This window comes from Phacochoerus africanus, chromosome 4, assembly GCF_016906955.1.
Source record: "Phacochoerus africanus isolate WHEZ1 chromosome 4, ROS_Pafr_v1, whole genome shotgun sequence".
Classification (NCBI taxonomy): Eukaryota; Metazoa; Chordata; class Mammalia; order Artiodactyla; family Suidae; genus Phacochoerus; species Phacochoerus africanus.
Genome location: NC_062547.1, coordinates 82,305,037 through 82,332,506, shown reverse-complemented (window position 1 = coordinate 82,332,506; position 27,470 = coordinate 82,305,037). Strand labels below are relative to the sequence as shown.

The 27,470-nt window shown below is 37.3% G+C and overlaps 1 protein-coding gene and 1 pseudogene across 2 annotated transcripts in view; one reads left to right on the top strand and one right to left on the bottom strand.

The window, feature by feature from the left end:
- Positions 1-8,346: 8,346 nt before the first annotated feature.
- FCHO2 (FCH and mu domain containing endocytic adaptor 2) overlaps positions 8,347-27,470 on the bottom strand; it is a 131,366-nt gene continuing 112,242 nt past the window's right edge. For both annotated transcript variants that reach the window (XM_047778081.1, XM_047778082.1), the window contains 7 exons: positions 27,057-27,168; positions 23,923-24,078; positions 23,417-23,549; positions 14,768-14,967; positions 14,024-14,088; positions 11,059-11,223; positions 8,347-10,741 (listed from right to left, as the gene is read on the bottom strand). In XM_047778081.1, coding sequence (XP_047634037.1) covers positions 10,719-10,741; positions 11,059-11,223; positions 14,024-14,088; positions 14,768-14,967; positions 23,417-23,549; positions 23,923-24,078; positions 27,057-27,168 — 854 coding nt within the window. In that variant the 3' untranslated portion in view covers positions 8,347-10,718. The remainder of the gene's footprint in view (positions 10,742-11,058; positions 11,224-14,023; positions 14,089-14,767; positions 14,968-23,416; positions 23,550-23,922; positions 24,079-27,056; positions 27,169-27,470) is intronic.
- On the top strand, positions 20,142-21,332 carry LOC125126080 (DNA-(apurinic or apyrimidinic site) endonuclease-like; annotated as a pseudogene).

Genomic DNA, 27,470 nt, shown 5'->3' with positions numbered 1-27,470 from the left:
AATTGCTTTTGCTGCATCCCATGGTTTGGATTGTCATGTTTTCATTTGCATTTGTCTCTGGGTACTTTTGGATTTCCTCTCTGATTTGTTCAGTGATCCATTGAATGTTTAGTAACATACTGTTTAGCCTCCATGTATTTGTGTTTTTTAGGGTTTTTTCTTGGAGTTGATTTCTAATATCATAGTGTTATATTTGGAAAAGATGCTTGGTATGATTTCAGTTTCTTAAATTTATTGAGGCTTGATTCTGTGGCCCAGAATGTGATGAATTTTTCATGTGCACTTGAGAAGAATGTTTATTCTGGGGCCCTCAGATGGAATGTTCTATAACTATCAATTTAGTCCCTCTTGTCTAATGTGTCATTTAAGGCTTGTGTTTCCTTGTTGATTTTCTGTCTGGATAATCTGTTCATTGATGTGAGTGGAGTGTTAAAATCCCTTACTATTACTGTGTTACTGTCAGTCAATTTCTCCTTTCATAGCTGTTAGCATTTGCCTTGTATATTGACAGACTTCTATCTTGGGTGCATATATATTTACAATTGTTATAACTTCTTTGATTAATCCTTTAATCATTACATAGTGTCTTTTTGTTTTCTGTAACAGTCTTTAATTTAAAGTCTATTTTTTTTGTCTTTTGTCTTTTTTTTTGTTGTTGTTGTTGCTATTTCTTGGGCCGCTCCTGCGGCATATGGAGGTTCCCAGGCTAGGGGTTGAATCGGAGCTGTAGCCACCGGCCTACGCCAGAGCCACAGCAACGCGGGATCCGAGCTGCGTCTGCAACCTACACCACAGCTCACGGCAACGCCGGATCGTTAACCCACTGAGCAAGGGCAGGGACCGAACCCGCAACCTCATGGTTCCTAGTCAGATTCGTTAACCACTGCGCCACGACGGGAACTCCTAAAGTCTATTTTGTATGATACGAGTAACTCTAGCTTTCTTTTGATTTTCTATTTGCATAGAATACCTATTTCCATCCCCTCACTTTCAGTCTGTATGTGTCCCTAGATCTGTAGTGGGTCTCTTATAGACAACGTATATACAGGTCTTGTTTTTGTATCTATTCAGCCAGTCCATATCTTTTGGTTGGAGCATTTAATCCATTTACATTTAAGGTAATTATCAATATCTATGTTCTTTTTGTTAATTGTTTTGGATTTGTTTTTGCAGATCTTTTTTCTTCCCTTCCTCTTTTGTTCTCTTCTCTTGTAATTTGATGACTATCTTCAGTGGTGTGTTTGGATTCCTTTCTCTTTTTTGTGTGTATATCTATTGTAGATTTTACTTTGTGGTTACATGAAGTTTTGATATAGCAGTCAATATATATACAAAATTGTTTTAGATTGTCAGTCTCTCAATTTGAATTTGTACTGTCCTCACAATTGCTGGTTTTGGCATATTGGTGTGCAGATGATTTCCTGCCTTTGCTGTATTGATTACCCTTCCCAGAGAGTCTTCCCATTAGTAATTTTCTTGTTTCTAGTTATGGCTTTTTCTTTTCCATCTAGAGAAGTTCCTTTGGCATTGGTTGTAAAGCTGGTTTGGTGGCGCTGAATTCTGTTAGCTTTTGCTTTCTCCATGGAATCTGAATGAGCACCTTGCTGGGTAGAGTATTCTTGGTTGTAGGTTTTCCCCCTTTCATCGCTTTTAGTATATCACCCCACTCCCTTCTGGCCCGCAGAGTTCCCACTGAAAAATCGGCTGATAACCTTATGGGGAATTCCCTTGTATGTTATTTGTTGCTTTTCCCTTGTTACTTTTAATATTTTCTCTTTATCTTTAATTTTTGTCAGTTTGATTAATATGTGTCTTGTTGCATTCCCCCTTGAGTTTATCATGAATGGACTTTACATTTCCTGGACTTGGGGTGAGTGTTTGCTTTCCCATATTGGGGACATTTTTGGCTATTATCTCTAAATATTTTCTCAGACACTTTCTCTCCCTCTTTTCCTTCTGGGACTCCTATAATATGAATGTTGATGTCTTTAACCTTGTCCTTGAGGTCTCTTAGACTGTCCTCATTTCTTTTCCATCTTTTTTCCTTATTCTTTTTCACATCAGTGATTTCCACTATTTTGTTTCCAGCTCACTTAACTGTTCTTCTGCTTCATTTATTCTATTGATTTCTTTTAGTGTATTTTTTTTTCATTCCAGTTATTGTATTTTTCAACTCTGTTCTTTAAATCTTCTAGCTCTTTGTTAAACATTTCTTGTATCTTTTCTGTCTGTGCCTCCATTCTTCCTTCCAAGATCTTGGATCATCCTCACTATCATTACACTAGATTCTTTTTCAGGTAGATTGCCTATCTCTACTTCACTTAGTTGTTCTTCTGGAACATACTTTCTTTTTCTTCTTTTTCTTTTTCTTTGTATTGCTTTTTTAGGGCCGCACCCATGGCATATGGAAGTTCCCAGGCTAGGCATCCAATTGAAGCTGCAGCTACTGAGCTTCACTACAGCCACAGCAATGCTAGATCCAAGCCACATCTGTGACTTATACCACAGCTCACAGCAATGCCGGATCCTTAACCCACTGAGCAGGGCCAGGGATCAAACCCCCAAACTCATAGATACTAGTCAGATTTGTTATTGCTGAGCTGCCAAGGGAACTCCCTGGAACACATTTTTCCTTTATCTGGAACATATTTCTCTGCCATCTCATTTTGTCTAACTTTCTGCATTTGCAGTCTTGTTCCACAGTTTACAGGATTGTAGTTCCTCTTGCTTTGGTGTTTTCCCTCTGGTGGGTGAGGCTGTCTAGGGGCTTGGGTATGCTTTCTGGTGGGAGGGACTGGTGCCTGCCCTCTGGTGGGTGGAGATGGGTCTTGTCCCTCTGGTCCCTGCAGGACCATGTCAAGGGGTGTGTTTAGAGATGGCTGTAGGCTCAGGAAGACTTCAAGTAGCCTGTCTGCTGAAGGGTCAGGCTATGTTCCAACCCTGTTAGTTGTCTGGCCTGAGGCATCCCAGCACTGGAGTCTGCAGGCTGTCAGGTGGGGCTGGGTGTCAGTGGCAAAATGGCAACCTCCAGGAGAGCAGACACATAACTATTCCCTGGGGCCTCCACCACCTGTGTCCTTGTCCCCACAGTGAGCCACAGTTGACCCCTGCCTCCCCAGGAAACCCTCCAAGAACCACAGGTAGGTCTCGCTAGGCTCCTGTGGAGTCACTTCTTTGCCCTGGATCCCAACGCACATGAAACCTTCTTGGGGCCCTTCAGAGTGGCGTCTCTGTTTTCTCCAGTCTGTGGAGCTCCAATACTTCAGTCTCACTGGACTTCAAAGCCAAATGCTCTGGGGGCTCTTCCTCCCAATGCTAGACCCCCAAGGTGGGGAGCCTGACATGGGGCTTAGAACTCTCATTCCTGTGAGACAACCTCTGCAATATAATTACTTTCCAGTTTATGTTTGTCTGCCTGGCAGGTGTGGGATTTGATTGTATCACAGAAGTGCCCCTCCTGCCATCTTGTTGTGGCTTCTTGTCTTTGGATATAAATATCTTTTGGGGAGGTTCCAATCTTTTTGTCAATCGTTGTTCAGTAGTTAGTTGAGATTTTGCTGTTTTTGTGAGAGGAGGTGAACTCAAGTCCTTCTACTCTGCCATCTTGTCTCCACCCTCTTAAACTTCTGGTTATAAAGCTTTAAATTTTATGTAGTTGCCATGCTCTGCCACCCTAACAAGCCCTGTTCTTGGGCAGGTTTGATATAATTTAAGATTAAGATTTTATTATCTACTTGTTTGAAGGCACTTTTGTAAAGCAGACCTTATTTCTCTTGTCCTTTTGTACCGAGAGAAATATGAGATATATAGAAATTGATCTGGATTACTTGGTCTGAACTCAGATCATGTCAGACTTCAGTCATTGAACGAATGACCATTACTAGTATGAATACCTTTGCAATGTGCTGATTTAATGAGGTTGTAAACCCTTCTGCCAATATGAACCCTGGAATAGAATGATAACATATTTTGACTGGTTGGTCTAGGTTTTAATCACTTGTTTTATTCTCTGAGGTCACCCTAACCAAAATTTTAGTCAATTTAAAGCTCTGTTATCTGTGATTTCATCAATTTAGAGGGGCTTGGGGGACTAAATCCAAGTTCTTTAGGGTCTTCTCATCTCATTCTGTCATTATGCCCCTTTTCAGGAAGATCAACTTTCTCCAATTAAAAAGTAAGAAGCCATAAAACCCTAGTGTTGCTGGTCACAAGTCCATATTTAAAGAGCAAATGATTATGCTACCTTTGCATGGTCAAGATACTATGGCTGGCTGTTAAACATGTGTCACAGAGCAGTTAGTGCCTTTAATACTAGAAATGTTAGAGGTGATAGTTTTGGTAAGCAGGCAAAGTTGGTTTTTGCTGAGTTCCTTTTACTTTTTAAAACCTTTTCTGAAGCAGATAGCTGTGTTGGGTTAACAATTGATTTAATAAGTAATTATTAGATTATATTTATATTAACTATCTGTGCTTATTTGCTCTGATATAGTCTAATGTGAGGAGAAATAATTCTTGTTATTTGTATCAGTAGCATTGCTTTTATTAATAAATTGATCCAGTATTAAGTGAGGAGTTAGTTTTTAATTAGTGAGCTTGTATTCTTTCTTAATTGGTGGCTGCTTTTAGGTCAACTGTGATATTATTAATATGATATTAATAACTTATTAATATAATAATTTCCTTCTAAAGAAATCAGTATCCTGTATGTAAAGGGCTGTACCTCTTTGGATTAATATTTAAATTTACGGAGTTCCCGTTGTGGCTCAGTGGTTAACGAATCTGACTAGGAACCAGGAGGTTGCAGATTCAATCCCTGGCCTTGCCCAATGGGTTGAGGATCCGGTGTTGCCATGAGCTGTGGTGTAGGTTGCAGACACGGCTCAGAAACTGCGTTGCTGTGGCTCTGGCGTAGGCTGGCGGCTACAGCTCTAATTCGACCCCTAGCCTGGGAACCACCACATGCCGTGGGAGCAGCCCTAGAAAAGGCAGAGAGATAAAAAAATAAAATAAAAAATAAAAATTTAAATTTACTTTAGACTTACTTTTAGGTAAATTTAAAGTTGAACCAAAATTCTGTCCTGGATAAACAGCTATCACTAGGTTCATTAGGCTCTTCACTTCTGTCTGCAGATCTCCTAATTTTGCTACATAGATGGTCATAGGTTGCATCTGATTTCTGGGCATTTAACTTTTCTTTCTTCATTTGTTCTAGTTAAATCATTATGCAAAAGATAAAAGGTGTAAACTTTGCTATTTAGTACCTTAAATACCTCTTTCACAATTCCCTTATAGTACTTTATAGCACTCATTAAAATCGCTATCTCCTATACTTTTATTTGTAAATAAATGTTTAATCTATATACTAACTATAATTGAGCTTGATTTGTTTTGGGCTAGTTTGGGTTCAAAGTGGTCATTTAAGATGAAACTCTTGTGAGTGTAAACAATGTGCTTTTAAGTTATACTTTGATCTGTCTGAGCACACTTTGCAGTATGCTTACCTTGTGATGGACCTGTCTCCTCTTACGTATTAAATAGTTGTGTGTATATAGGTTTAGGTATCTGAGGAGGGTGACCATCTGTGTGAGTGCTTCATGGCCTGATTCAATTAAGCTATTTTAAAATTTGTGACTATATCCTGCTTTAGTTTTTAATTTCATAAATGCTTTTGTGTAAAAGTTAATGTTTTTAATGAAGAAACCATAGTCCATTTCTTTGCACCCCATAGCTACATTTGGAGCTGATAGTTTTGTGTTGATGTTTGTGCTTGCCATGCCTCCTTTTTAGGGTTTGCTGAAGATGGCGATAGTCTGTGTAGACTTACTTTTAGGTAAATTTAAAGTTGGTGAGGCTTATCAGGGTTTGTAGATGATAGAAAAGGCTTCTCTAGAGGGATATAAACCCCTACCCAGATATTGCTAGTAGTTCTCTAGCATATAACTTTGTTATTAGCTATTTAGGTTTAGGCTAAACATAGTGGAATGTCAGATCCCAGTTTTAATCTTAGCCAGCATGTAACCAGGGCTGTTAGTCATTTTTGTAGCTTATTTTTATTTTAGCTGCAGCTTTTTATAGGCTAATGAGAACGTAACTTTATTATAAGAGTATCTTTAGCATACTTTACACTGAAAACTTTATTAACCATATGACCTTGGTGTCTGGCACGAAATTTCCCAACCCTGGTGAGCGTCAAACTTATGTTCATGGTTTAATTTTTATCACTGCTGTTTCCTACGGGGTGTGGTTAATCTAAGCATCATGAGCTGTTTGTTAGTGTGCCTGATGCATGCTCCTTTTGATCACTGGTAATTCAGAGGGTCTTCTCACTTGCATGTAGAATACTTGCATGAATAATTTTATCAAGAATTAACAAAAAGGGAGTTCCCGTCGTGGCGCAGTGATGAACGAATCCGACTAGGAACCATGAGGTTGAGGGTTCAATCCCTGGCCTTGCTCAGTGGGTTAACGATCCACCGTTGCTGTGAGCTGTGGTGTAGCTTGCAGACGCAGCTCGGATCCTGAGTTGCTGTAGCTCTGGTGTAGGCCAGTGGCTACAGCTCCAATTGGACCCCTAGCCTGGGAACCTCCATATGGCGCGGGAGTGGCCCAAGAAATGGCAAAAAGACAATTCTTTTTTTTTTTTTTTTTTTTAAACAGAAAGACCTGGACCAAACCTGTGTGCTTACAGAGTTACTCATCTAGGCATTGTTGGTGTCTTGCTTTATGTATTAAGCTATAGTAACAAAGTAGATGCAGGGAGATCCCTGTCCATCAAAATTCTGTGAATTTAAGTAGCATGCTAGTGTTAGTGGAAACATTTGAAACTACTGAGGAGTAAGATTTTGAGTCCATAAATTTAGAATTTTGGTGTTTGAAATTTTCATTTTGTTAAGGACCTTGGCTAAAATGTCTTACTTTGTGATTGAGATATTTAATGTAAAATGGGCAAAAGTTGTCTTTTACATACTATTGTATTTTACCTTATTGTATTGTATTTTATTGAAATTTGGCAAGATTGGTAATAAATTCATACTCTTTGAGGTCTACAGGGGCCAAGGGGAATTTGCTGTTTCATTTGGACACCTGCATGTACATGTGTATACCAATTTTCTTATGCACTATAAGCATAAGCTAACACCTTACAATTTTGATGTTGGAAAATAATATTCAATATAGGCTCAGCTACAAGTTGCTTGACTGTGTTAAGGCCTCAGATGGCCATATATATAGCTGAGTCACAGCATACCTCTAAATTTAAAAAATTCCAATTTGACACCATAATTATGTATACACATGGGCCGATTAGTCATTAGTCCATTGAGATGTCTTACTAAGAAGAAAGATAGGGAGATTTTAGATGAGACGGTCCTGAAGTAAGAACCAGATGCCAGGAGTTCCCGCCATGGTGCAGTGGGTTGGGAGTCCAAATTCAGTGGCTTGGGTCACTACCAAGGTACGGGTTCATTCCCTGGCCCGGCACAGTGGCTTAAAAGGATCTGGCATTGCTGCAGCTGTGACAAGGTCTCAGATGTGGCTTGGATTCAGCCCCTGGCCTGGAAACTTCCATGTACCACAGGTGTGGCCATTTAAACAAAACAAAACAAAACAAAAAAACCAGATGCTAGATACAGTTCACTCAGTTCTAGAAACCCTGACGTGTTACAGGCCAAAGCAAGAAGGACATGTTTGTGGGATAAGTTGCTGATTTCTCAAAGCTTAGGATTAAGGGAAGTTGTTGGCTGTAATAAGCATGATGACTAGAGCTGACTTAACAGAGTATGAATAACTAATATTATGTCCTATGTAATATCAGTCATATCTACTGGTTTTGTGGATAATCATGTTAAGAGAATTTTATGTATGACAAACCATTCTGTGTATTTTGTAATATTTATAGTTTGTGCTTAGGCATGGGATAACAATGTATGATTAAATATAGATTATATATAATTATGTATGTACCAATACATTTTAATTGGGCAGGTCATTTAATATACAAAGTACACAGGAATGGGATCCTCTAGAATTAATACTGACACAACATATGACAACGATATTGGACGGTTTATGTGCAACTTTCAGGGACTAGTTTAGATAGAATTTTAGCTTTAGGTGCTGATGGTGGAGTTGGAGCTTCTGCGTTGATGTTCTAGGGAGGTTCTTCTCCTTTTCTGGTTTACAAGGCCAAAGTGATAAATATCACCTCAATCTATATGACTGTCCAAATGGTGATACAAAGTTCAAAACCAATTATTCCTTATTTACCTAGCTTGCTTTGTCTTGACATCTATGACATAGCTATTATCACTATCCACAAAGTACCCAAAAAACGCATAAACCAGCTGATAAATTATATATTACATGTTTATTAAGGGCACAACTTTTCATGTAAAATTTACATTTTTATGAAAAAATCAAAAATATTTACAAAATTTTGTAAGATTTGCATTGTTCTAATTACAACTCCAAGTAGTAAATAACAATTCTTAAAAACTCACATTTGTTAGAGTTCTGTGTTTACAAATTCTTGTTAAAGAGGCAGCTACAAAGTTTATCACTATACATAAGCAAGAACCAGCTTGCTAAATACATTTCCCATTGAAAATCTATTGGTCTTTTTTTACACCATTAGTGGATTTTTAAATGAAAAAAAATCAATATAAACTCATATGGCTTCAACATTGTAACCTGCACCCAATACAAATTTATATATCAACACTTGGTATGAAGACTGATAATTAAGAAAGTGCAGAAGTTTAACCATTTCACTAATTTGTACATTTTCAGGTAATACTTGATTAAAAACAAACATGGTGAGTATAATAGTGTCTGAATTCCAATAATAAAATATTAACTGCCCAATAAAAGCAGTTTGACTGCAAAGCAGCTACAGTTAAAGATTCCAGTAAGGGACTGTAATTGGCATTTAAGAGAGTACAATGTAAGTTAGAAATTATAATTTTGTCCACTGTTTAGTAAAGATGAACAGTTTAGCAAATGGTCTTATGTATTGCTTTAGTCAAATCTAACTTTAGAATTGGGCTAACACTGAACACATTAAAAAAAAGCACATATTGTGTTATATATATTGCTCATAAATAGATTTTTTGCTGTATTTAGTATAGCAAGTTGTTATATAAATGTCTTGTAGTAGGGGTTCTATTTTCTGTAAAGCTTAATGGAACAATTAGTGGTTTTATGTAAATTATCATATATAACACAATTTATTACTTCTATGCAAAATGTAGGACATAGGAACTTATAAAGAAAATTCCCATCTATAAATTATGACACTTTGTCAAAGATATTTAACTCCTTCAGTTAACCAGGATGTGCTATAAAGTTAGGTTTTTTATTATTTAATATTAGTAGCTTTAAATGCTTAACCCAATCCATCATTTCAAATAATTTTCCTATTTTTCGCAGGTGGCAATTCAATAAGAACAAAACATACAAATTGATAATTTTTTCCAATTGTTGAAAATGTCAAAACAAATCTTTTCCAAAGTGTGTTCCTTATGAACTACTATAAAGTTTATGCTCACAACACACTCAGTAAATAAATGTATACATTTCCAACAATAATAGTCAGAGTGAAGGGAAATGTTGAGAGGTAAAATACCAGTTACCAACTGAACATTACAGTTTTCCAGCACTCTCTGAGGACGTTAATGTGGACTCTCTGAAGGTAATGCCCCCCACCCCCCAATGTACACCATCAGTTCTATTTCCCCAGAGGCTACAGTGTATCACCAAAGAAGTGAGCCAGGGTTCTTAAGTATAAATTATGTTTTAGTTATTCTGAATTCCCTTTCCAATTGCAGCCAAAGGTATTTACAAAAATTGCAACTATCTTATAAAAATGCTTGACCACTCTTTTAAGAATTCCGACTAGAAGAATGAGGACTGTGAGAAAACAGTGAGGCACATTAATGAACACACACTGGATAGGCACATTTCTGGGTTTTGTTATTGTTTTTAAAGGCACACATTATGCAATCCATATAAAAATAAATTAAATCTACAGCATTAATTCACCAAAACAATCACAACTTCTATAAAGTTAACTGCAGAAGTATATTCTCTGCTGTCTTTTGCAAGCTTATTTTAAAACACATTGCACTTGAGGATTAAAAAAATCATATAAAACACCATTTATACTTTATTAATGTTTATATGAGAATCAAATTATAACTTTTGCATACATCTTGGACTCTGGTCTGATTACTTTATGGCACATAACTCAATTTGATTGAGTGTTCTAAATGAACATTATCTAAAACTTAAAATTCATGTTGTCGTTTGTATCTGTTCAATATGAAACTTACAAAATTTCAAAGCTATCTCTGACTCTAAAAATGTATGGAAAGCTAAATTATTTTGTGCTTGCTCTCCTGAAATTTTAGGCCTGATATTACACTCTAACCCCTTTTTTCAGCATAGACACTGAAGATAATTTAAAATTTCAGCCTATAAAAACTTCATTTTACTGAGAGTCTGAACAGATGTGCTTCCTGAATATTGCGGTTGATCACTTAACAGCACTGAAAATCATTTTAGTGCTATTTCTTCCGATGACTCACTTCAAAAGTGCAATTTAATGTTTGTAGTCAGCTCTCAAAGACATAATACAAGTTAGAATAGTGTTTGGAAAGAACGGCTAATGCAGAATGGCTGGTGTGTATTACTCCCTTGAGCCAACCACTTTCCCGGGTTCATCAACAATCCGCCAGGTAGCGTCCTGAAAAACACCAAGCAGACTTTTTGCAATTATAATTTCAAATGAACTCAAGGGAGGACATTTTCACTGTGGTTACAGACACAGAACCCCAGTTCCCATCTGCTGTTTACAATACATCTGAATCAAATCACAGGTGTTCAGCTATACTGACCATGAGTACTCTCTCTCCCAGGCGTGTCTCTACCTGGCACCTTGTACCAAAGGTCAGGAAAAAATTTCCATGCCTTTAGACTATAAACTGCTTGACAGCCGTTCAGTAACTTTAGAATACAAATGTTTCCCGTGTACATTGAAAAGCTTGAAATCTCCCAACTTACCAGTGGCAAACCGCTTCTTTACTAAGGAAAGCCTATAGCCAGTGCCTACAAGTTCAATATCTACTCCTGAGAGGGTACTTCCCTCGCTGAGGAACTGCACTGCGAGTGTTGTGGGTTTACTGGGTCCTTCTGAAAGATCAAATTTTGCTCTGAGGGACCCAGAACCTACAAGGAAAAGAACAAAGAACTTACACAGGGTAACATACTTTTACACCAAAACAGTCAAATGAACAAGTCAGCTAAACTGTGTCGGTCCTACGCCAAATTCATGAAATGTGTACAGTAAATGGATCCTCATCCTGTTTCCCAGACTTTCTTCAGTGAATCTGAACTTTGATTCAGTAATCTTAGTCCACGCTTTTCTTTGACTTACTAGCAATCTTTACAGGTACGTACTGCTGAGATTCCTATGCTCTATGCAAGCTGAAGTGAGTCAAAAGACAAGCAAGTCTGAGGGCAGCTTAGAAAAAGCCCGAGAAGGGCTGAGTAGGAATGAAGTCAAAAGGAAATGACTGCTGGGTGCCGTGTCATTGGGGGGCGGGCGAGGTAAAGAAGGAAAGATAGGTAACATTCCAAAGAGCTGTCTTGACATTAGTATTTTGTATTTATCTTTCTTTTAAAAATTTAACTTGTCTAACATCATGCCAAATAGTTGTGAGGGACCTTCTTGTCAATATAACCACTTGTTCAACATACCTCTGTCTAACAGCATGGCAGAAATAGTAAATCCTGGAATTATGAATATGATAAATGCTGTAAAAACAGTCAGGAGCTATGGGCACAACGCACATAAAATAAAACGGTGGTGGGAATGATTTCAGGCAGAGGTGACTACAGGTAAGGAGATGGGAGACCTGAGAGAGCATGATGCATTTAAGGGAACTCCATCTACACCAGAAGAGCTGGAGAATAGGGCACAAGTGGAGGAGTGTGGCAGAAAAGGACAATGGCAGCAAGGAACAAGGCCTAAATGTCTTTACAAACCATGATAAAAATAACCACAGGGAGCCACCAAAGATGAGGAAGACAAAACATTTCAGAGATGGGCAGAGAGGTAGGTACAAGATGCGAGGTAGAGAAATCACCTGAAGGTCAAGAAAATTAGTTTAAGACTCCAGGTGACAGGAAAGGGGGGATCTGAACAAGGCTGAGGGAAAGGAAAGAAGGAAGTGAGTTGGAAAGATTTTTAGGAGTTGAAATCAAGGGGTGAAAAGGAGGAGCCTAGAGGGTTCCCAGGGTTTCCGGCTGGGGAAAGGAGACAGAACTGCAAGGTGGTAGGAGGGACATTCTATGATTGCCCATATAGAAGCTGAGCACTACAGAAAGAAATTGGGAGGAAAATGTAACACTGACCCATCCTACACTATTGGGCCTGGTGGCACAGATCAACTGTGAAGATGAATTGCTATCTAATTCTTAATCCTTGTCCAAGCTCTCCTTAAGACTTTTATGGTTCTTAATATGAACTTTAATTCCATGCAAGTTCCACCACAGGCCAAGAGCAGCCACCTTGGCAATCTTGAGAATTATTTCCTGTCCCTCTTCTCAGCATAAAACCGAAACAGATTTTTATTTTACAGTATTCTAATTTGATTATTTCTTTTTAAAGGCCAACTAACCAAATCAGAACCACGTTTATAATCCATTTCCTCACATAGACACTCTAATACCTGAATAGCAGAGGGAAACTATTAAAATATCTGGTTAGAAAACTTGTGTCTTGTTTTTCAGAGGACACGTTCCTTTCTTGGTAAATATTTACAATAATGTTTCATTAAATAGGGAGAAAATAGATCCTTTCTTCCTTGCTAACTGGTTGTAAGCCCTCAATTCAAGTAGGACTTCTGGTTTACTTCCAGTTTCAACTAGGAATTTCAGTTTTGTCTCTCATAGCCAAACAGCTAAAGTTAAGTCAGTACAGTGTGCCACCTAAAAGAGGCAATCTTTAAATACCGAATAGCAACAAAAGAACTAGAGATTAGCTAGGTTGTTTCATCCAATGTGTGGGTCTCTCGTAGTAAAAGTCTGATGCAGCAAAGCAGGTGTGAATAGAATAGACAGTACATACAGGTATGTTCCTAGTCTTTGATGCAAAAATACCTATGGAAAAAACTACTGATGATATGTTTTGATTACATTATGCTTAAAATACTCAAAAGGGAAAATGCTGAGCAAAACTTGAAAAAGGCAAAAAACCTACTTAACAGAAAAATGATTGGATATTAGTTAGGCATTCAAAAGACGGTAAGAGAATTCTCCTTTGATTAAGAGAAAACACAAATAAAATGTTATAAAGACTTGACTGTCCTGGGAATTATATTCTAAATTGAGTTAGGGGATATACTAGGAGTGATCAACTAGCAGAGACTTTTTCTTTGCATTGTGAACATGAACAGATGCAGACATGGTGGGAGGAGGCAATTAACTTGCTTCCCCTTAAAATTATGATCACAGAATTGAAGGCTGCTTACAGTTAGTTTTAATATGGGTTGAAATGACCAAGGAAAGGTTCTCTTAAGAGAGAAGAGGCAAGAGGGCTTTTTAAAGCCTAGAAGCTTCTTCATGACTTCCAGGAGTCCAGGCAGACCTCATTAGCACAATGAGCTAGAGTGTGTTAATTAGATTGATTACTTATCAGTTTCAATTATCAGGTTACCTAGACTTGTATAAATCACTTCATTACGTATTTTATCTTAATGTTAGCATGTGAACATAAGAAGCATTACATAATATTTATAGCAAAACATTCATTTTCTCATAGACAAAGAAAGCATAGTCAATCTAGAAGAAAAACATGTATTCTGAATTGCAACTGGTCTAGTCTTATTTAAGGTATTAACTCCCACCTAGTGGTCAATTGTAGAACTACAAGCATGAGATCCCAGGAAGAAATTTTCCAAACATGCCTAAAAAATTAATTTTTAGTAACATCTTATTATAAACAAGAACCCTTGCACACACTTACCTCCATTTTCTGATTTTTCTGAAATACCAGACAATTTCCAAAAGGCTTTCATCTGTTCTGCATTCCTATAAGAACAAGTATCTTCAGATAGTGTGTCTATTACTTTATCCATGGATGAGCATGCAATAAATACATCTTAAATATTTTACTATAACTACAGCACTAAATCTAATAGTACCACCTGGTGAAAATGTGTTTGTGATTAACAGAAATATAACACTTTATCTTTCTTCATTTAATAAATGGATAGTTAGCAAATTATGTAATTCTCATTTCTACTGGTCAGAGAGAGGAAAATAATGTATAGGTAGGTGGCCCAGTACCTTCATTACTCAAGGAAAACATAGCTTTATTATTAAATGGTGAAGAAAACATAAACAAAGAGTGGTTAGAGTCTATACTAGTATTAATAGAGGGAACAAGACAGGTAGTTAAGAGATGGGAATAACTAATACTAAATATTAATCAGACAGACGTTCCTATAGATATGCTATATTTCACCCTCTAAAATTATGTTTTTTCTAAATGAAAGAAAAGTTTAGAGAAGTTATGCACTTTCCCTAATGGTAAACTAGTTTTGTTTATTTTTGGATTGAAGCTACTGTAGCTTCAAATGAAAAGAATCTTTTATAGCATTGTTTCTATGGGAAAATGTACTAAAACTTGACAACTTTCAGAACTTAGATTCTAAAACTCAGGGACTGAAACAAGTTTAGTAGGAATTCAGAAATCTACTTAATTTACCATATTGCAGGGGGAAGGGACTGCATGTTTGTGACTCCTCCATCCACTGGTACCACCACTTGTATGTTAGAAAGCACACTTGGTGCCACCATAGCCTCTGGGTTGTACTTATAATCCACTCTAAGATCTGTGGTGCCAGCACTACATTTCCAATATGTTGCAAGATTTAGAGGAGTGGACTGAATACCATTTGATGACACCTTTAAAGAGAAAAACAAAACAAATAATTGCCTTTGACCTAAAAAGTAAATAAGTCATGTTAATGACATACACTTGAACACAAGAGCTCATATGTTCAAAAATAATAATGAGGGAGTTGTCTGTTGCTAGATGAATTGAAGCAGGCTCATCTCAAAGGCATAAGAGTGACTCTCAGAAGTATAGACCTGGGACTAATACGTCAGACTTTCTGTGGTGCTTGTTTAAAATGCACATTCTGCTGGCTCCAAATGCAGAAAATCTGACTCAACAGCTTAGGTACAGGGCACAGAAATCGGTATGTCATCTTCTGATTCTCATGCATGTAATGTTTGAGAACTTCTCAACATTCAACATAGAATTCTAAGATTCTTTATAAGAATTAAAACAGAAAAACTGAGTCACCATGCAGTTCCTGCAAGCTTGGAATTAGAATACTTCCAACTTCAAATGTTTGATTTTAATCACATGAACCATGGTTAATGGTGCAATTACTTCCAATTCTTCAGTTCCTTGCTCAAATGACTCCTTTTCAATGAGACCTACCCTGATCATCCTGTTTACATTTACACTGAAACCTGCGTTTTCACTCTTCCCTTACCCTACAGACTTTGCTTGCCCCATCCCACAACACACATTATTTAGTACGTTTACTATCTCCCCATGCTACTCACAGCAATTAGCAAGCACTGAATAATAAATACTTGTTGAAGGAGCAATAAATGAATACCTGGAATAAACTTTAAGCCAATTTAAGTGGCAGCACTTTTTCATTCTTTAAAGTTTTTATTTCCCATAAACATAGCCATTTTAATACAATAACCCTATTAAAAATTCAAACAATACCTAAGTATATGGACTAGGAAATTTATCCCTTGGCATTCTTACTCCTCACTGTTAACGACTTGGTACATATATTCCAAAGTTTCTAGGCATGCAAACATGAATCAATCTCATTCTTTTTAATCAATCTCTTCCTCTGCGGACGTGTACTTAGGTGGTTTCCAAACAATGCTGCAGTGAATACTTTGTACCTTATCTTTTTTTTTTTTTTTCTCATCTTGTGATTCTTGAAGAACAGATTTCTGGAACTAGAACTGATGAATTAAAGATTACATCTATTTAACACTCTAAAAGAGTTACCTACTAAGAGATGCTACTAATTTGTATTCCTAGTAACAAGTGATCACACTTCTAACAGGGCACTCTTTTACATTTCTGTCAATCTGATGGGGGCTAAAACTGGTATCTCATTGTCTTAATATTCACTGCTCTGATTACAACTGACATGGAGCATTTTTTTGTAAGGTATCAAGTTACTCATCTTTTGCTTCTAATTATAAGAGCTCTTTGGAATAAAACTTTTGGTCTATCTTACATATTACAAACACTTTTCCTTCAGATTTAATAACTGATTCTGTTTAAGGGTTTGCATGCTTCAACCAAATATACAAACACATACATTTATTTCTTTTTGTTTCAAGTTCTTATTGCATTGCTTCTGGGTTTTCTATTATCCTTAGAAACGTCTTCCATACTTCAGGATTAAATATGCAATAAACATATATTATACATCTATACAACACACACGCAGATATAATCATAAACATATATTCACCCATGCTTTATTTTACTATCTTAATGGTTTCATCTATTATTATTAAGGCTTTGATACATGCAGACTATTTTGGTTAGAGGTATGAAGGGTTCAGCTAAATTTTGTCCCAAATATCTAGCCTACTACCCCAATACCATTTATTGAAAAATTCATTTCTACATTACCTTGAAATGCTACTTGGTCATAAACAATTTTCCATTATTCTTAGATCTATTTCTGGATATTCTTATCTGTTCCATTCATCTGGCCATCTATTGTTGTACCAGTTCCAAACTATTTTAAATACTCTCAGCTTATGTTTTCCCAATAAAACTAGAAACATTATTCTACATTACTGTTTAAAGCATTCCTTAGTTTTCCAAGCTTTATTCTTCTGAGACTTGAAAATGACTGTCAGGTCTCTAGACACAAATACATACACACCTCCACTAAGTTTCTGAGCAGGATCATATTAATTTATAAGCTAATTTAAAAACAGCCAGCTTTTTTTCTTATAACACGAGTCTTGCTTTAAATAAAGTACACCTTCCTAACTTTCAGTCAGTAGAGAACTGTTACGTTTCTTCTTAATTAGTTAAAAAAAATGTTTTGTTGTGTTTTTATTGTGGCTATAGGAAAGGATGCAATAACAGATCTTTAAATTTTTTAAGTGAAATTAACATTAGTTTCAAGCGTAGAAAGGACCAATTTCATATTTATATACACTGTGAAACGATCATCACAGCCCTGTCACCATACACAGCTACAAAACATTTTTTTCCCTTGTGGCAACAGCTTTTAAAATATACTCTTAGCAACTTTGAAATATGCAATACAGTTTATTAGCTTTGGTCACCATGCTGTACATTACGTCCCCATGACTTATTTATAACTGGAAGTTTGTAACTTTTGACCCCCTTCACCCATTTCATCTCCCCAACCCCTCCGCCTCTCAGCAATCACCAGTCCATTCTCTGTATCTATCAATGTCGTCTGGTCTGTTTGGCTTTTTTTTAGATTCCACATCTAAGTGAGATCATAAGCATCTGATCTGTCTCTCTTTGACTCATTCACTTAGCATAATGCCCTCAGGGTGGCTGAACAGTATCACATTATATACACATAAATCTTTTCATATACACATATATAATCTTTCATATACATACACATATGTGTGTGTGTATGTGTGTGTGTATATATAATCCATTCACTTATCAATGAACGCTTAGTTCCATATCTTGACTACTGTAAATAATGCTGTGATGAACACTGGGGTGCAAAAATCTTTTTCAAATTAGTGTTTTCATTTTTTTTTTTGCCTTTTCTAGGGCCACTCCCACGGCATATGGAGGTTCCCAGGCTAGGGGTCTAATTGGAGCTATAGCCGCCGGCCTACACCACAGCCACAGCAATGCTGGATCCCCAACCCACTGAGCAAGGCCAGGGATTGAACCCGCCACCTCATGGTTCCTAGCCGGATTCGTTAATCACTGAGCCATGAAGGGAACTCCTTCATTTTTTTTTTTTTTTTTTTGATAGATACCCAAAGTGGAATTGTTGGATCATATGGTAATTCTATTTTTAATTTTTTGAGGAACCTCCATACTGTTTTCCATAGTGGCTACAATTTATATGCCCACCAACAGTACACAAGCGTTCCTTTTTCTGCACATCCTTGTCTTCTTGATAACAGCCATTCTAACTGGTGTGAGATGGTATCTTATTGTGGTTTTGATTCGCATTTCCTGATGATTAATGATGTTGAGCAACTCTTCATGTACGTATTGGCCATTTGTACGCCTTCTTCAGAAAATGTTTATTCAGATTGTCTATTTTAAAATCAGATTGCTTTGCTATTGAGTTGTATATTCTATTTTGGATTTTAACCCTTTATCAGATATACTGGTTGTAAATAATCTTTTCCCATTCAGTACACTGCCTTCCCAGTTTTGATGATATTCACTGTGCAGAAGGTTTTTAGTTTGATGTAGTCCTGCTTTTTTATTTTTGCTTCTGGTGCCTCTGCTACTGGAGTCAAATCAAAAAAATCATCACCAAAGCTGATGTTAAAAGCTTAGGCTTCTTCTATGAGTTTTAGGGTTTTGGGTCTTACATTCAAGTCTTTGATCCATTTTGAATCAACTTTTATGTATTGATAATAGTCTAGTTTCATTATTTTGCATATGGCTATTTAGTTTTCCCAACACTTTCCCCAATGTATATTTATTCTTGGTTTCTTTGTCATAAATTGAATAAACATATTTGTGTTTACCTCTGAATTCGCTATTCTGTTCCACTATGTGTCTATTTTTTTTTTTACAGTAGCATAATGTTTTGATTACTACAAGTATGCTGTATAGTTTGAAATCAGAAAGTGTGATGCCTCTAGTTTTATTCAAGACTGCTTTGCCTTTATTATGGTTTAATGATTTCATACAAATTTTAGGATAGTCTGTTCAATTTCTATGATTGCTTGGGGACAGTATGGACATTTCTTGGGGGTAAGTGTGGACATTTCAACAACTTTATTCTTTCATTGATGAGCACAAAATATCTTTTTGTTTAGTTGTATCTTCTTTCATTGCTGTCTCATAGGTTCCAATGTATAGACAGGTCTTTCACCTTATAGGTTAATGTATCCCTAAATATTTTATTCTTTTCCATGCATGTGTACATGGGTTATTACCTTGATTTCTCTGCTAGTTCATTATTAGTGTATAGAAACACAACAGATATTTATATATTTTGTATCTTGCAACTTTGCTGAATTCATTTAATGTAGTTTTATTCAGCTAATTCATTTATGATTCAGCGTTTATTCTAAAGGTCTTTTTGTGGAATCTAAAGGATTTCTACATATGTCATGTTCATATAGTGACAATTTTACTTCTTCCTTTCTAATTTGGATGTCCTTTTTTCCCCCTTGATTATCTGGCTAGAACTCTCAATACTATGTTGAATAAAAGTGGTAGGAGTGCGCATCCTTGTCTTATTCTTGATCTTAGGGGAAAAGCTTTCAGCTTTTCACCACTGAGCATTATCTTTGCTATAGGTCTATCACATATGGTGCTTATTATGTTGAGGTATACTTTCTATACCCACTTTGTTGGGAGTCTTTTCATAAATGGATGTTGAATTTTGTCAAATACCTTTTCTGTAATCCATTAAGATGATCATACCTTCACCTTCATTATGTCAATATGGTGTATCAAGCTGATTTGACTTCTGGATGTCAAACCATCCTTGCATTCTTTGTGCTAGGGTAAGGAGGAGCCAGACTGGAACTCAAGCAGGTCAGCTACAGGGGTACTGTTCTTTGCTCATCATAGGGGCTCCTCTGGACGTCTGACCTGCAAGCCTGAGTTGAGATTCTTAATTAAGTCCCTAGATTGTCCTGAGGGCCAATATCTCGAAGAGGGTACAAGGCACTATGAAATGATTTAGTCCTGAGAGTGAGGGGCTAAAAGAAAGATGGTACATGGAGGCCAGGAAAGAATTTGGAGATAACACAGCAACATGGTAAAAATACTGCTTCAGTGGGAGACACTGAGCTGGTGCAGAAGGGCATTCATTACAGTGATGCGAAAACATGACAAAAAGGCAGCAGTGGTAGAAGATGGGATGAGCCCAAGTCTGAGCCAGAAGCTAAGAAGAGTTAAGATGGGAGCAAAACAAAAAAGAGGCAGCAGGAGAGGGGGCAGCCCTGTATGAGGAGCCCCCCAGACCAGAAAACCTTACTCAAATCAGCCACACTCAAGATCTGCTCCTGAAATGTGGACGGACTTTGAGCCTGGATTAAGAAGAAAGGTTTAGATTGGGTAAAGAAAGCAGCCCCAGATATCCTGTGCCTCCAAGAGACCAAATGTTCAGAGAACAAACTGCCAGCTAAACTTCAAGAGCTGTCTGGACTACCCCATCAGTATGGGCTGGCTCCTTCAGACAAGGAAGGGTACAGTGGTGTGGACCTACTCTCCCGCCAGGGCCCACTCAAAGTCTCCTATGATATTAGTGAGGAGGAACATAATCAGGAAAGCTGGGTGAATGTGGCTGAATTGGATGCATTTGTGCTGCTGACAGCCTACATAGCTAATGCAGGCCAAGGTCTGATGTGCCTGGAGTACTGGCAGTGCTGGGATGAAGCCTTTCACAAATTCCTGAAGGGTCTGGCCTCCCATAAGCCTCTTGGGCTATGTGGGGACCTCAATGTGCCTCATGAAGAAACTGACCTTTGGAGTTCCCATCGTGGCACAGTGGTTAACGAATCTGACTAGGGACCATGAGGTTGCAGATTCGATCCCTGGCCTTGCTCAGTGGGTTAAGGATCCGGCGTTGCCATGAGCTGTGGTGTAGGTCGCAGATGTGGCTCGGATCCTGCGTTGCCGTGGCTCTGGTGTAGGCTGGTGGCTACAACTCCGATTAGACCCCTAGCCTGGGAATCTCCATATGCCGCAGGAGCGGCCCTAGAAAGACAAAAAAAAAAAAAAAGAAAGAAATTGACCTTCACAACCCAAAGGGAAACATAAAGAATGCTGGTTTCACTCCATAGGAGTGTCAAGGCTCTGGGAATTGCTGCAGGCTGTGTGTGCCACTGGCTGACAGTTTCTGGCACCTCCACTCAGTACCACCTCTGCGTGATCCAAAAAACGGTGGTTGGTAACTTGATTATTTTTTTCTCATCTCACTCTCTGTTGTCTGCGTTGTGTGACAACAAGATCCACCAAGGCTCTGGGCAGTGACCACTGTCCCATTACCCTATACCTAGCACTGTGACCCTCCCCCCAAATCAGTTTGAGCCTGGGAAATAAGCCCATCAAACTAGCTTTAAATGTCTTACCCCAAAAACTTCTTTAAAAACTGTTCTCTAGAGAAATCTGCATTGTATTTTCCTTCTAAACTGAATCTTTTCACCAGGCTTCTAGTAACAGACTTAGATTTCCTTAAGCCCAAGGATTTTTGTGTGTGTTGGAGGGAGGGTTCTTTTTTTCTTTTTCTATATTAAAAGCTACTGATGATTTCCTTTGAAATGCCCATGTGAAAATAAAGAGCCATAGTTTCAAACAAACAAACAAAAAAAAAAAACCATCCTTGCATTCCTGAAATAAATCCCAGCTGATCGTTGTGTATGATCCTTTTAATGTATTGTTGGAGTTGGTTTGCTAATACTTTGTTGAGGGTTTTTGCATCTACATTCATCAGAGCTATCGGCCTGTAATTTTTCCTTTTTGGCTTTTTGGCTGCACCCATGGCATAAGGAAGTTCCTGGGCTAGGGATCAAATTCGCATCACTGCAGTGACAATGCTGGATCCTTAACCTGGTGTGCCACAAGAGAATTCTGTGATTTTTTTCTTGTAGTGTCTTTGTCTGGTTTTGCTATCAGGTTAATACTGGCCTCATAAAATAAGTGTGGAAATGTTCCCTCCTTTTCTATTTTTTTGGAAGAGTTTGAAAAACAATTGATTTTAATTCTTTTAATCTTTCATAGAATTTGGTAGTGAAGCTATTTGGTCTTGAACTTTTGTTGGCAGGTTTCTGATTATGGATTCAATCTCCTTACAAGTAACTGGCCTATTCAGATTTTCTACTTCTTCATGATTCAGTATTGGAAAGCTGGCTGTATATTCGTAGAAACTTATCCATTTCTTGTAGGTTGTCCAATTTGTATTTCAGAAGGATTAGTTGTAACAGCTCCTCTTTCATTTGAGTTTACTCATTTGAGCCCTCCTTTTTTCTTAGGCTAGATAAAGGTTTGTCATTTTTGTTTATCTTTTCAAATAAGCAGCTCTTAGTTTCACTGATCTTTTAATCCCTATTTCTGATCTGTTACTATCCTCCTTCTAACTTGGGACTTTGTTTGCTCTTCCTTTTCTAGTTACTTGAGGTATAAAATTGTGTGAGATTACTCTGATTTCTTCCCTCTGTGAACTGATGTTGTTATATCCCATGAATTTTGGTATGTTGTATTTCCATTTTTACTTGTCTCCAGGTAATTTTAAAAATTTCTCCTTTGATTTTTTTCATTGACCCATTGGTTACTCAGTTGCATATTGCCTAATCTATACATATTTCTGTATTTTCCAGTATTCTTCTCGTAACTGATTTCTAGTTTCATACAACTTGTGGTCCAAAAAGAAATGCAATCTTCTTAAAGTTATTATGACTTCTTTTTCAACCTAGCCTATAACCTATCTTGGAAAATGTTCTATATGCACTTGGGGAGAATGTGTATTCCCGCTGTACAGTGGGTTAATGATCTGGCTTATCTCTATGGCACTACCAGTTTGATCCCCAGCCTGGAGGTTATCTCAGACAAGACTCAGATTCGATCCCTGGCCCAGTAACTTCCATATGCCATGGGTGCAGCCAAAAAGGAAAAAAATTTAACTGACCACTTTACTAAATTATCCTATATCAAACAGGTTTTCAGTTGATTCTCTTGAGTTTTCCAGAAACATATCAGCTATAATTAATAATGATTTTGGTTCCTTATAATATTTATCTCTGTTTATGTTATTCTCTTGTCTAACTGTACTAATACATCCAGAAAAACCTTATATACCAATAAGAATAATGGGTGTTTTTGCCATTCCTGACTTGGAACTCTTTAGGTGTTTTATTATTAACACTAATGTGCTGATCTTTTCAGGTGAAGGACATATTCATATATTTACTGAGTATTTAATCAGTAATAGATAATGAATTTGATCTAATTGATCAAAATCTCCATAGGCTTATTAACAGATTTTGATTTGGAAACATCCTTGCACTGCTGGAAGGAACTTCATTTGGCCATGACATATTCATTTAATGATCTGCAAGATTCTATTAGGAATTTTTATAATGATAGGACACTTACCTGATACTTCAATACATCTACATTATAATAAGAAGCAGCTGGATTTTGCTCTGATAGCTTCTTGAGGTAGACAGTAACAGCCTGCATGTTCATCCAAAAATCTTTTGTGCTAGAATCACACTGTGATGGATCACTGTATATATAAGAAATATTTTCATTATTTCGTTGACTTATTTTTATCCTCTGCCTCTGTGTAGTAATTTGGTGACCTGCGAAAGACTAGTAGAACTGAACCAAACGATGGGATGAGGGAAAACTAAAGTTAGGGGATAAAGAATGAAATATAGCAGAAAGTTGCCTAAAAGAAGATAAGATGTACAATAAAGAAAGACTTAACAATAACTACTACCACTACTAACACAAACAAAACAAAGATGGCAGAAGCTTGTTTAATCATAATAAATAATGTTGGTATATTGTCTTCAAATTAAATTATTTTTGCTTCAAAGACGAGGGCAAAAGTTTCTTAAAAAGAAATTACACCTTCAACACAAACGTACACAAACCTGAACACTAGTTGTGCATTTGGAAGAATCTGCTCTAGTCTGCTGATATTTTTCACCCTGAAGCAGAGCACAGCTGGAGATGGATTGCTAGTGAAGACTTTAATAACTCCACTTGGAAATGATATTGTCATGTCACCAGTGATCTTTACAATACACCTGAAAGCGAGGATTTTAAAAAATGTAAATGGTTTAAGGCATTTTAACCTCCATTTAAAGCATATTTCATTTTAAAAGGGCTTCATTCAAAGTCATCATTTCAAACCCTTCAAATCATCTTCCACATTCCCTTTTCATTTTCTGAAAATTTTAGATCCTGGTCCATTATCAGGTCTGTCTCGACACCACTACTCCCATCATAAATTTTTAGTGATTTCAATATCCAGAGATAATCCTTCCAATTCTTTGGTCACCTAGTTCTTCAGCCCCTTACCTCCAATGATCCTGTCTTCCAGCCTACCTCTGCCCCCCCACCCCGCTTCAGCCCCACCATCATCTCAATGCGGTTCCCCACTCATCCAATCATCTCTATTTCCTCAACTCATTCCTGTCCATCTCCTTCTTCACCAAAAACCTCCATAACCCACTGTTCCTACCCACTTTTTCACTAATCTTCACTCTTCCTTCATACCTCATTTCCTCCCATCTTGGGACTTCATGGGTCATCATCACACACACACTCCTTGGCATAAACCCAGCTCCTCAGCTACATGACTGAGCATGACTAGAGAAAAATATATAACCAGATAGCCAGAAGTCTCAATACTAAGAGTCCCCTTAGGATTACCTGGAAATTCTACCACATTCCCAAGCTCTTTTCATACCTTCTCCTTTCTCCTCTAATTCTAACCTGCAAAATTCCCAACCCTCACCTGGCCACCAACAGCAGTCAATGACTTTCCTTCAAATTTTACAGAGGAAATAAAGTCAGAAAAGAACTTCCTCCTACTTTTACTACTAAAACCCAAATCTCCCTGACTCTGAATGCACCTATACTTTCTGCCTTTGCTCCTGTTTCAACATAATCAGTCTATGTACCTAAGATCAATCCTATCACTTCTGCACTGAAGCACATCTCCTCTTACATACTGAAGGACTTCACTCATGCAACTGTCCCCTTTCCTGCACATTCAACATTTTCCAGAAATATTGCATCTTTCCCATTAGCATATAGGTATGCTGATATGTATAACATCTTTAAAATAACACAAAACTGATATCAATAAAACCTTCTTCTGATTCTACCATCTCTTGCTACCACCCTCCCTTCTCTGCTTCTACTTCGAGCAAAATATCCTAAAAGAACTGCCCAACATCTGCTCTTTCTAAATACAGTTGTCTGTATTTGCATCATCTTCTGCTCCTTCACCAGTTTACTAAAACAGCTCTTGCAAAGGTCACTAATGACCTCCATACTGCCAATGATTAATTCTTCTTGACCTAACAATAGCATCAGATATAGCTTCACACCTTCCTTCATGAAAGGGTTATATTCACTTAATTTCTGGGATACTGCTCTACTGATCCTTTCCTCACCTCTCTCGTTGCTTGCTATCCCAAACTCCGATGCTGGATCAGTCTCATCTTCCAGATTTTAAACAGAGGTGTGGCCAGGATTTAGTTCTCATCAGATCTCTTCTCTATACCTAGCCCCCAGATTTATGTAACATACACAAATTAATGACTACTAAATATTTTATCTATCTCTGAACTCAAGAATTAGGTATTTACCTGTCATCAACTCAACATCTCCACTAAGTTGTACTTCAAATTTAACAATCTACCCCCTCAACAAATGTTGACAACTCTGTTTTCAAAATATATTCAGACTCTCATTACTCCTCACCATCTCCTCTGCTAATACCTATACAAATATACAAGTCACCATCATCTCTCACCTGGACTTCAGTGGCTAACCCTTTCTCTCTGCATCTGTTCTGCCTCCTTCCAGCTTATTTTCCATATAGCAGGCAGAGTACTACTTCAAAAACATTAAGTAACTATTAATGGATACGCAATGAGGTCCTGCTGTATGGCATAGGCAACTATATCCAATCACTTGTGACAGAACATGATAGAATGTAAGAAAAAAGGTATTTATATGTATATGTGTGTGTAACTGGGTCACTTAGCTGTACAGTAGAAATTGACAGAACACTGTAAATCAACTATTAAAAAAAAAAAAAAACCACATAAGTAACCTCTACTCTCAAACCTCTACTGGCTTCCTACCTCATCCAAAATAAATTCCAAACTCCTTATCATGGTCTACAATGTCCAGCCTGTTCTGCTCCCTCTGTGGACTTAATGCTCTTCACTCAGCTATCTGTAGGGCTTGTTCTTCCCTCAACATCTGTCAAGTGTCTGCATAAATTGACCTCAAGAAGGTTTTCTCTCATCAGTCAAAGATAGTAGCCCTCTCTTGTAACTGTCTATCCCATTACCCTGGTTTATTTTTCTTCATAGTATATATCAATACCCCTGCTTTTCATGAGTAACACTACTCACTCAACATGCATTCATCAAATGTTTGAAGGCTTAGCTATGTGTAAGACTCTGTTGTAAGTGCTGAGGATACTTCAGTGAACTATCTTGAGAGAAAACTAATAAACTCTCTCTCATGACAATGCAAGCTTGTAATATTCTTACACATAGTACGCCATTCAAGTATTTGATGAATATTATACATGAAAAATGAGGGTGGTCATTCACCCAAAAAGAAATCAATCCTTCAAGAGTCTCCTATATATTAAATAAGCATTCTGGTTTTTTGCAAACATCACACATTCACCAAAGATATACATTAGACCAAGATTCAGAGTTCTACCCCATCTAGGTCAGTTGCTATAATCCTGTTGTACAGATATGTCAAACAACAGATGTGTCATATTGGCCATAAACCCTGGACAAAAATAGAAATAAACTGAGAAAAAAGCTATCACTACTGATAATTACAGTCATTTCTTAAATTTGAAAGACAATCTCTAAATTTGGTAGCAAAAAGCAGGTAAATAAGTAAAAGAAAACTCTAACCTAAAGAGAATTAAAATAAAACTTTTAAAATTTACCATCAAAGGCCCTCCATCTGCAACACACACACACACACACACACACATTTATATCTTTTAAAAACTAACTTGGTGGGATCTGCCCCTTTAAAGTAGGCATTGACAGATTCTGTAAGGGCGACTGCCACAGGTAAGGTGTCCTGATTTCCAAGGCTGACAGGACTGGGACCTCGTGACACACCTAGAGTAAATAAACACAGTTCATTTGTTAAATCCTATAGGACAATTACTAAATACTAAAATAGGTAGATTCAAAATGTTAGCTTGTCACAAATGACTCTATCATTGGATTCAAAGATGCCCCAAGTATACATCTGGAGGTTAAAAAATAGAGCATAAAGTAAGTTGGACCCCCCCCAACCCCCAAAAAATCAGGAAAACATGTCACAGTGACTTTAATTTTAAATGGAATGACACAGAAGAGGTGGGTTAAGGAATGTCAGAAGGAAAAAGCCCTTCACTTAAAGAGCTAAAATTACTAAA